The sequence below is a fragment of the Puntigrus tetrazona genome, chromosome 18, assembly GCF_018831695.1.
Source record: "Puntigrus tetrazona isolate hp1 chromosome 18, ASM1883169v1, whole genome shotgun sequence".
Lineage (NCBI taxonomy): Eukaryota > Metazoa > Chordata > Actinopteri > Cypriniformes > Cyprinidae > Puntigrus > Puntigrus tetrazona.
In genome coordinates, this window is record NC_056716.1 from 21,549,927 (window position 1) to 21,561,975 (window position 12,049).

The following is a 12,049-nucleotide window of genomic DNA, read 5'->3' on the forward strand; positions in this document are numbered from 1 at the left end:
ATACATTTTAAAAAAGTATTTTTTTAATAAATCTTTGCAGTTTATTTCTTTATGTACCAAACACTTAAACACTGTACTCGAGTAAAAACGTAAATGCCAATCTTTGTAGTTGGCTTTCAGTGGGTATCACGGCACTTTGTACGCATTCTTAATTGGTTTCAGGAGGGTGTTACTTAGTATGTGTTGAGGAAGCATAAGAGAAGGAGGAGGAGGAGAGAGAAAGAGAGAGAGAGGGACCGGAGAGGGTGGCATTGCATGAAGATCCGATGAAAGATAGCAGGCTATTGCAATAAGAGGGCAAGAGAGAGAGGGGTGGGGGCAGAATGACGCTGATTCGGGGCTATTGATCTCTCCCTCCCCTCAATACGGGGTCAGTAGTTTGATCAGAGCGCGCGCAGGATCACACAGAAGAGCCACACACGCGCTTTTGTAACATGAAGCGGCGCGTATAGAGCTATCCAACAGGGCACTCATCACCAATCCGATCCCGTCTGTCTCTAACCTGATGACGGGAAATAATAAGATTATCCAGCAGGACAGGAGAGCGACACGTTATATCTCTGGAGAAAAGTAACTGGTGTGGATTGACAGATGACGGTGCGCTCGAGATCAACAGATCTGGTCATGAATCCGTTCAGAATCTCCGTGCTCATGGTGTTCCTCTTCGCATCTGTTCATATCTCGTGCCCATCGCAGTTCCCCAGTCCGCTCATGTAAGTACTTTGACGTTGTTGTCTGTGCAGAAGAGCGTCACGGTGTTTCAACTGTTGAATAAAAGGTCGTTTTTTCCCTTCTGCTTGAACGTGCGTAATTTTAAGTTTTTGCGAGTGTGTATATCGTGCTGGATGCGTGATGCACAAACTGTTTATTCACTTGCGTGCAGTTTAACGCGAATTTAACGCGTCGTGCGTAAGCTACATACTTTATTTAGATTTTCGTTTCATTATAAACAATATTATAATTGTCTGCACCGATAACGCGCACTGGAACCTAAATGTAAACTTATAGACAATAGCCTATATAATTCTATTCAGCGTTGTTAAAAGGTAACGCTGATTAATAATACAGAAGACAAATTCACAATCGATATTATGAATTAGGTTGAAGGATTTGGGGGAGGAGACGTTATTTCCCATCATCGATTCGTTTATAAAGGCATAGAAAAATTCACTCGAAAATGACAATCATGCCATTATTCACTCACCCTCATTGCTCCCTACCTGTGCGACTTTCTTCTGTGGAACAAACAAAAAGATTTTAGGTGTTGGTATTTTCCATGTAGTAACTGCTGATGAGCACAGCTGTTAAGATCCAAACAAAAAAGCACCCTTAAACCTTCTGGAGACGTCTTATTATGATCTTGTCTTCAGGTCATCTGGAGAGCCTGTGGGGCTGAATCAGTGAGTCAGAGTTGAACCAATTCGTAAAAAAGAATCAGTACAATTTCCAAGCTGGTTCAAAAGTATGATTCGCTCACCGTTCAAATCTGACTCAGCAATATGTTCCCAATGGTTATTTAGCTTCTCTTTTAGATTATTAGTGAATGTCAACAAATTATGGTCTGTTAATCTCGCAGACATATTGCGTGTATGTGTTTAACTTTGTGCTTACACTAATCTCAAAGGTTAAGCCTGTTTAAAGCTTTTACCTCTGGCGGTTTCCATTTCACTTTCGCCTTATCTTTCCCAATGATTTGAGATTTTTCGCTTTGCAAATATATTTAGCTGAAAACCGACTCATTATTTTACCTCGCTGAAGATGTCGAGATAATCCGCCCCGATGTTACTCGAACAAAAGTTCAGTGTGGCTTCATTTAAAGCATTGCATAACAATATTCCACACAAGCGCATTGTTCTGACCACGTATGGCAAACAAGTGATTGTTTTTTTTTGTTTGAGACAGATGAGACCTGACAGATGGTTGAGCGTTTTTCTGTTTTGAGCTAGCAAGCCTTTTGTTAACCTAAAATTTAAATGAGTCTGTATAGGAGACGAGCTATATCTTATGCATTAAAACTGTTGTGGATGTGCATGGTTGTGAATTTGTACAGAAGGCCCATTGATGTTTCCCAGCTCAGTACACCGAGGTATTCACGTTAGTGTGTTTCAGGACAGATGCATCTGAGATGAATTGCCCGTATTGTCAGCGCTGCTGCTTAAAATGTGATTGTTTCACCAGGTGGTTGTGACAGCAGAACGAGAGATTTGTCCGTTTCTTTACATTTCCTTATCTTAACATGCCACGGATTTGTACGAGCTTTTATAAATCTGTAAAGTGTCATTTACGAATGCAGTAATAGACAGAATTAGAGTATTTTTACGTTGTGTTTTATTGCGTGGTGTGAAGACCATTAATGCAGTTCGTTAAGATAACGATTTATGAAGATTATGTAAGAAGCTGGACCTTTTGATTTGACCACCTGTTTGTACAAGAACACGCATTCAGGAAAAAGAAAACCTCTTGGGTGGCCTGAACCGATGGAGATCAATACATTTGTAATTGCCGTAAAAACCAGGATATAATTCTACCGCAAAACAAAAGCTTTTGTTAAATGGGCTCTTTAAGTAGATGTCTGTGACTCTGCATCAATAATGCAGTGTTTTAAAATGATGAAAAAGAATGATATGCCTTTGTGTAATTTTCAGTTTTCTTGAAAAGGTTACAGCGGGATAGTACAGTATGAATTAAAAAGCAAGGGGAAAGCCGTCCGATAAGTAGATGATAATGTTTCTTCAATGGGACGGATTTTAAGAAGTTAGCATTGAAGCTCACCATTGAATGGGTGCCGTCAGAATGAATGTCCAAACAGCTGACGAAAACATCACAAATAATCCAAACTCTGCAGTCATTTGAATTAACATCTTGCGTAGTAATTGCCAGTTAAATGTTTCTGGTTAATGCGTGAGATTTATTTTGCTTTTCCAGTGAAAAGTCTGAATCAGGAGAGAAATATGCACAGGAAAAAAGCACTGTTTACAAGCAAAAACAGTTCTAAAAATGTCGGTGTGCGAGGAAAACAGTTAAATCATTGTAATAATAGATTTGTTTACTACTAACTTATGGCTTCTCACTTCACAAAAAGTGAATTGATGGACTGGAGTCATGTGAATTGGTGGTTGTTTTATTGTGATGTTTTATCAGCTGTTTAGACTCTCACTCTGACGGCACCCATTGGCTGCAGAGAATCCTTTGGTAAACAAACGATGTAATGCCAAATTTCTCCAAAACCCATCAGAGGGATTACATCTTGGATGACCTGAGGGTAGGAGTGTGCCGTATAGTGTATCGACCAGTTCACTGGCATTTTTTTTTAAAATCAAAGTGATCATCCTTATCACCTTCTTAGTGGGGAATTTGAAATAAGCAGGGCACATGCTTGCCATTATTTAGTTGTTTGGAATGCAAAGGAAGCAATGTAATTTACTCAACAGGTGTGTTTGATTCACCAGCAGATTTGCTGCGTAATGAATGGCGACAAAAAAAAAAAAAAAAAAAAAAAAAAAAAAAAAATAAAATATATATATATATATATATATATATATATATATATATATATATATATATATATATATATATATATATATATATATACATATTAGTTTTTAAATATTAGCATATTTTAAAAACATTTTCAAATCAAAAATGTATTTTTATTTTTCAATAGTTATGGTAACAGCAATAAAACACATTCATAACATTAAAACAGCGACATCTGCTGATACACGTCATGCTGCATTTGTTGTCAAGGGATCATCCCAGCGGAATATAATGAGGAAAATACATTGCTCCCTTTGACAAGTGCATTCCAAAAGACTAAATTTCAAAGCTCATTTCAAAGGCCACACTAACAAGGGGATAAGAACGATCGCTTTGATTTGGAAAATGACCGTAAACCAGTCGAAACACGATACGTGTACATTTTAAACATATTCAACTTAAATTTGAACTTGCTTTTTTCTCCTATTAGTTAACAATAGGAGAAATTATACAACGGTAATTATACAACGGTATCCCATTATTATAAGCTTGGAAACAAAAACAGCTTTCCCTCCCATCTGTGCCTCAGATACACTTATAAAGGAAGTGAAAGCACTCAATAACTAATCCACTCGATTCGGAGCGACATAAGCCTCGCTGCTCCTCTGGTTTCTTTCAGTTGGTAGTTTTAGTGCAGGAACAGGCTTTTTACGAGAGGGAACCGAGGGAGGATTCCCACAGAGAGATGACGCAGGTGATCACTGTGACTGTGTCCTCCTGACGGCCAGAGACACCTGTCCCTCAGTCCCACACTGGTCCACTTACTGACACAGAGACGCCACTCTCCTGCGGAGAGGACAAGATATATGTTATGCTGTATTAAGCGGTGCGTTTAGGAGCGCACTTAAAGGAGTAGTTTAGCCGAAAAGGAACATTATTATGTCTCATTTCATTAGCTGTGCAAAGTTTGTTTTATCATTATTATTTTAAAATGGCGTTTATAATAGAAGCTCTGCTAACAAGCAGGGCAAAATGCAACCTGGTCTCATAAAAATATGTACACTTTTTGTGCAACACCGTTTTTGTGTGCTATACTACACATTCTGTTGCAGTTTCAAATAGAAATGTCTTCTAAAGCACAAGTTGATATAGGTATGTATTGTGGCGGTTCAGAATTGAAATATCTCTGTAAACTGTTGCTAAAACTTAATGCTTTATAATGTTGAAAATATGCCAAATACGCCAAATCCGACCCTAAACCTAACCGATAGTGTTAACAAATGCAACACTGATATCAAAAAGTATTTGTTGATGCGACCACACCATTTCAATTGACCTTTTACACAGATTTGAACTGTTTTGTCGAACAGTAGTCAGAGTTTTGCTGTTCATTTCTTTTGATGACTGCGGTGATCCGTCTCCCTAAAAAGTGCACCCAGGTACATTTATGCCCTGAGACCAGGTAGCCATAATCAGCGTGTTAGATCACGTGACATTGAAGATTTGAGACGTGACTCCTGAAACTTCAGCTTTGTCATCGCAGGAATGAAATGCATTTTAAAATATATTAAAAAGAAAAGAGTAATTTTTAAATTGTCGTAATATTTCATAATGGGCCTTTCACAAAGTGGGAGCTTCCCGCTTTTTGCCGTGTTCACACCACAGGAACTAGGAATGATTCTAGTTCTAGGAAATCCGCTTTGAGGAACTTAATTGGGTTGTGGCTAGAACTTCAAAGTGGGGTCTAAGATGGTTCTATAAGAACTATCAGACCAAACGCATTTTTAAAAATCCATGTTAACACATTTACGTGCAATAACGCTGTTGTCTGCAGTGTTGTGTTTTTTTCTCAGCTTATGTAACACCGTGAGTTGTCATAAAAAATTGCATTCTCTTAGCCCAAATTTTGCTCTTGCAAACGTGTAAATTATGCGCTTACCTTCGTCTCCATTATCATGAAATGCACGACAAAAGTGTCTTTCATCATGGAGTCCTCTACTCTACTGTTTGTTAACGCTTTGTTCAGTCGCTTCAGAGATCCTTATTCCAGTGCGAATGCAACCAATTAGTCCGACGTGAAAACCCCTAATATTACTGTTTTACTGTATTTTGATGCATAAGAGCCTTCTTTCAAAACGTCTTTCTTACCCCAACCTTTTAAATGGGGTTTCACAGACTTGCATTTAAGGTATACATTTTATCAGCTTATTTCCTGAGAACGAAACAATGACTTTAGTGTTGCTAGTGCCATGTTCAACAACTAAAGCTAAATGAACGTTTAAGCGATCCATAACATGTTTTTAGGAAAGAAACAATAACAGGATTTGTCAAAGCGTGCAAGTTTATGGGGATTACAGTTTTGTTTTATCTGTCCTAATTGACCCGAGTCTGGTGCCCCCTTGAAAAAAACTGTTGCGTTGTTCCCTGGTCGGTCTAGAACCTTGCATTGTTCCCAGCAGCAACTGTTTAGTGTAAGCTTAGGCATAAGTTCTTTAAAAAGAAAAAAAAGCTTAGAGTCACAGTTCTGTTCCCCTGTCAGATGAGCGCTAATCCTCAGCCTGTAAAGGGATTAAATAGCTTATTATAGAGGAGCGCAGGGAAATCTCTGAATGGACCTTGGAAATGGAAGTGAATGAAAGCACACATTCGCTGGAATAAACTCATTATGATCACTGACAAATTACCTTTTTAGCAGAATCCATTTAAAGAACTGTGGCTGTTTCCTTTTGACTAGACATTTTATCTTATGTACTGTAGATAGACACATCTTTTAATTCAAGATAATGCTGTTAGATGTACCTTTAAAAGATACATGAACAGTTAGGTAACACTTCAGTTGAGGCCGGTATGTATTATACATGATAAAACTTTTCTTATTGCATTAATTATGCCTTAAAATGCACCATTGTATGTTCAATATGTATTGTGAATAATCGCGACATCAAGGCTACACTTTTTAAAGATTGAGATGCATTAAAATACGTTATAATCTACCGATTTCGTGCATAGTAATAAACCTGCGAGTATTGCAGTGTATTTAAACTGTGATTAATATTAAGTACTTTAATTATACATCAGGCCTAACTTAAATGAATCGTTCACCCAAAAATCCCTCAGGCCATCCCAGATGTAGATGAGTTTGTTTCTTCATTGGAACAGAACTGGAGATATGTAGCTTTACACTCTGTGGTCAGCGGGTGCTGTCGGAATGAGAGTCCAAACAGCTGATAAAAATGATAAAAGACGTCTGAATCAGGAGAGAAAACAATCTAAACGGTTCTAAACAAATATGTTTGTTTATTTCAATGTGGGATGCATTTTCACTTGAGGAAGTGTTACCGACTCGTTATGGATTCATATTTTGACTTATTAATGATGTCTTTATTTTTACAAGATATTAATTGATAAATTGTACTCGAGGGAATTACTTATAGATTATTGGGACGTTTTTTGTCAGCTGTTACTCCCTTTCGATTCTGACGGCACCCATTCACTGCAGATGATCCAAATCTGTTCAGATAAAGAAAGAAGCACATGTACATTTTCAGCAATTCTCTTTTTTTTTCCTTTTCTATTCCTTTGAATTTTTCCTACATCTGCAGGCATTTAGACTCTGCTGCATTAGTACATGAGTCATGGCGATAGTGAAAAAGCTTTTCTTCCACCATAAAATCTGGCAGCGTATGTGGTTGTAAGTTTACTAGGTAGTTTGCAACATCCTGTGAGCCAGCCAAAGCCCTGTGAGTGAAGGAGGTCTGACTGATAATGGCTTATTTACTGGGCGTTTTAAAGAATGTGTGGGACATTGCTGGAGGCATACTTGCAAACAGGATATTTTGACTTAGCAGACTTGGTGCAAAAAAAAAGTGCTGGTATAACCATATCTGTCCACCTCTGCTCATTAGAAAGCACCTCGGCCAACAGATTGTCTCATTGCAACCTACATCTGTGCTTCTGTGTTTCCAGCCCCTGAGGAAAAAGGCTATGACAGAAGAATAGAATGAGCACTAGAGGAGAAGAATGGAGGAGCCTATATTAAATTCAGAATTCTTTGCAGCCCATCTATCTTTTTTCCCTTCCTTTTTCAAATTTGGTTTTGACCCCAATACAGAGAGCACCAGAGGGTTCTATTATACTAGTATTGACGGTCTGGGTTCACAACTTAAACCTGGCTGACTGCTGTGGATATGTGTGTTTTTGTTCTTCTGGGAAAAAGTGTAAGACCCTGCCTACTCCGGTACCACAAAGCCACTACTCAGCCTCTTTTATGTAGACAGCAGACTTTTGGTCTCTCACAAAAATAATACATGAGAGGGCAGAATGCTTTACCGAATATTTCCGTGCAGCATAAGTGAAAGCGAGTGAGTGAGAATGTTTAATAATTAAAGACAAGAAATGATTTCATATACACTATGTAATGTTTTCGCTTGCTAAGGCTGCAGTTGTTTTATTAAAATACAGCAAAAACGATATGCACTATTTTCTATTTTAATATTTTCTCAAATGTTTTTCCCCCCTGTGTTGAGGGAGAGCAGAATTTTCAGCATCCATTACTCGCCTTTATGCTTAATAAGTAATTATAATGTGCTAATTTGGTTCTCAAGAAACATTTTTCCGTTATCGTCAATGTAGAAAACATTTATCATTTGGCTATTTTTATTTAATGTTATTATTTGAGAAAAGTAAAAACTTATTTAGCAAGGACATATTTCCTCATAAATAAATAAATAGGCCTAAATAAATAAATGGTGCATTGTATATTATGCTAAAATGTATTAAATGAAAACAAATGAGTGATCACAGATTTGTCAGAAACGCAGTTCTTCAGGAGGCGATACCTCTGGTTTTCCGACGGACTTCACACTTCACAAACACCTCCTGCGTTTCTCATCGTGGTTTGGGTAATTTTAGATCTGCGATCACAGAGGCCATGAAAGACATGTGACTTCACCCTGATATCCTATATATTCACTCTTCTTTTCATCTTGCAGTGTAACATCGAGAAATATCACGAAGAAAGAGTTTCCATGAAAGTGTGGTTGTACAGTGGGATTAATTATTGATATTAATTGGATGCTATGTAACCACGCAGAGCACTGGAACCAGTGTCTTCTCTGAATTGTCTTTGTATTTACAAACGATTTCCGTTGTGGTTGTATGTGCAGTTTTGCCATTCTGCAGATGCATATCACTTTGTACATCTGCGCTTTTATTTTGAAGCTCTTGCCAAATTCTGATTGTTTCCACGTAGGTGCTGTTTTCACTCATAACTTCCTAGTGTTTGCGCAACCCTCGTAATTTAGGATTTGACTTGCTTGATCCATTTTTATCAAATAAATGAGCCATTTGTTTGGTTCAGACAAACAGGTAGAGTCACAAAACTCCAAAATAAAAGCACATCGTTTACAAGACAAACAGTCCTTAAACCGTTTCTGAGGTACACACGTTGGTGCCCGAAGCGTTTGGCGTTCGCTCTGAAGGACAGGGTTTATTATTATCATTTTTTTTTCACCAGGTTATTCATCCTGAGTTCTTGCTCGCAGTGTGCTGACTGTTTAGTCGTCTGTAGCTGCTTCGTGCTATTTTTAAAACGTGCATATTAAAAGCACCTGTCATGAGATCGCATTTGCTGTAACTCAAATTGCTTTCAATATGACTCACATGTAGCTGTCTTCATGACTGTGGCTTAGTTACTTCGTAAAGACTTGAATCGTTTTCCATTACATTTTCTGACCCCTCTAGGTGCATAGTTAGATTGCAACTGTATATTTAATATGATGTTTTTGTTTTCAGGATAAAAGAATGGGTAGATCAGCTGCAGCAGGAGCTGGTTTCTTTAGCAGACACAGCCAGCGCTGGGAATAATCTAAGACAGGTCAGAGGTCCAAAGGCCTTCGCACTTTACCACGCACACACACCCCTGTGCATATTGATGTATGTGCATATTAATGTGTATCCACACCAACAAATCATAAGCGAACGTTAACCCTCAATAAAAGCCTGCTTAATAATCAAAACAGTCATTACCAGTAAACCGTCATCTCGTTACCTCATTACCAGAGCACCTAATGAGTGTCTTTTTCTCTCCGTTATGGCAGATCTTTATGGATAATCAGAATTACTTCACTGTGAAAACAAATAATGCGGCACAGCTTGTGGAAACAGAGGCACGGAATATTGAAAATTTTTTGAAGAAGCGAGCCACAGCTCTAGAGGTAAGGCCATATATATATTGTCTTTTATTTTTATATATATATATATATATATATATATATATATATATATATATATGTATATGTGTGCTTTAAATAAATATATACACATACATACATACACATAGTTTGTAATAGTGTATTGATATTTCATATTTCTTTGACTTAAATTATACAGTTATGCGTCTGTATTTATTTTTTATACGTATTACACACAATATATGTACACAGTACAAAACATACAGACACACTTACGTTTATTTTGAACACACTTTTGTTTATTTTTACAAACTTTTACATTTAATATTGATTAAACGATTTGACAACTCTAATCTTAAATAATTAAAATGTGTTCTAAATATGCCTGTCAAGACTAAAGTTGCACTGAATGATATTTTTGTCGTTTTCTTCTGTAAATCTTGGTGAAAACATATGATCATTTGGTCATTCTCGGAAACAAAATAAAACGAACCTGGACGCAGTCTAATGCGTGAAACAAATTGAAGCTTGTGTATTAAACTGCTTTGATACCATTTCATATTTAATTCATGTAAAATATTGATTTAAGCTATGTTCAAACTGTTAGATCGTTTGCCTGTAATTTGTAAACCGTGATGTAATCAAGATGCGGCGGTCGCAGGTGTACGTTTTAGAAAGCGCGTCGAGTCGCTTGTTTGCGGTTAAACAGACGCCCCGTAGACGGCAAAATAAAATTGCATTTACCCTCTCGTGTGCTCGTACTGACCTGCATCTGATCTAAGCATCAATGAGTATGTGCGCACTTTTGTTCGCACGTGTGTCTGTCCGCGCGCACGCCAGCTGGCATGTCCTTTTGGAAAGATGGATGGACGGACGCCAGCGGGTTATAATTGTTATCAGCCTTTGAAAGATTCTGGGTGTCTGCGCCCGCTGCAGATGTGTCGGGCTTTCCCCGCTTCACTGATGCCCGTCTGCGGACCTGAGGGGGTTTGGCATGGCTGCTGTGTTTGTCTTCCCTTGGCTCCATTAGCATGCAGAAGAAGTCTCAGTAGTGGTCAAGGCTGTCGGGCGATGATTGTATTAGTTTGTGTGAATAATGTTGTTGTCTTTGCAGGGAGGCAGGAGAGGGAGAGGGATGTTTGGACTGGTCCTTCTCAGCCCATTACTCAGGTGTTCTCTCGTCTTTTAGTGGCAGACAGACAGGCCTTTGGGAATTTCCTCGCTCTTTCACTCACATCTGTCTCAATAACGCACCCGTGCTCTTGTTTTTCATGCCCACGTCTCTCGGCCTCCCCAGAACACTTAACATTGACTTAAATGTTTCACCAGAATAGATTTAATCTTTTTTACCTCACAATTTGTCACACAATTGTCTTGTGTATACGGACAGGAAGATTAGAGCGGGGCGATGGAGTGATGGTTTCATTTGAGGTTTTGCAAGACTGGATATTGATTTCTTTTCTTGGAAATGCCACAAGGAGGTTGTTTGCTAAGACGCTAATGAGGAGATGCTTTTGCTACTGTACTTAAGTTGTGTATGAAGGCTGTTGGCGTAAATAGTATTGATTGCTTTTATTTATATTTTTGCATCTTTTTGTGGTGCTTTTAATGCAATGTATGTAACTCGTTCTGTCGTTTGTGCTTCGTAACAAATCGGATGTAGGTTCTTGCTTTTTGTTAGCATTCAGGTTTTGATTAGCATTCAGGAAGTAGACTATCAAATAAGCAGAAAAAGCTGAATTTTATTTTATATTTTTAGTTTTGTGTATAATTATTTTATTTATAATAATAATAATAATAATTATTATTATTATTATTATTATTATTATTATTATTAATATTTTACATTAGCTTTTTTTTTTCTTTATTTTATTTTCATACTACTTTTAGACTTCATTTAGACTTTTTACCTAGTGGACTATCAAGTAAGCAATTTTTATTTAAATAAATAATAATAATAATAATAATAGAACAGTGTTATTTCAGTAGTATTTTATATTATACTTTTATGAATGTTTTAAATGAGCTTTTTGTTTTTGTTTTAATTTGAATGCCATTTATTAATTTTAGTTGTCATTTTTAGAAAGTAATCATAAATGTATAACATTATTATGCCAAAAGAAAAATGACACTATATATATATATATATATATATATATATATATATATATATATATATATATATATATATGTGTGTGTGTTATATTATAAATGTGTTTTTCTATCTAATTTTTATTTTATTTAACAATGCTTCTGAGACATCTAAGAAATCTTTTTCTTTCTATGATTTTTTTGCAATTAACCTTGAACACCATTTTCCGCTTCCCTAATTTAATTTAAGCCTCAAGTGTCTTATTTTCTTTTTTGCATAATTATTTAAT

The 12,049-nt window shown here is 37.0% G+C and overlaps 1 protein-coding gene across 2 annotated transcripts in view; it reads left to right on the top strand.

Moving 5' to 3' along the window:
• Positions 1 to 218: 218 nt before the first annotated feature.
• Positions 219 to 12,049, top strand: part of LOC122363109 (voltage-dependent calcium channel subunit alpha-2/delta-1) — an 88,178-nt gene continuing 76,347 nt past the window's right edge. For both annotated transcript variants that reach the window (XM_043265037.1, XM_043265038.1), the window contains exons 1-3: positions 219 to 713; positions 9,271 to 9,352; positions 9,576 to 9,692. In XM_043265037.1, the coding sequence (XP_043120972.1) occupies positions 592 to 713; positions 9,271 to 9,352; positions 9,576 to 9,692 (321 nt within the window). In that variant the 5' untranslated portion in view covers positions 219 to 591. The remainder of the gene's footprint in view (positions 714 to 9,270; positions 9,353 to 9,575; positions 9,693 to 12,049) is intronic.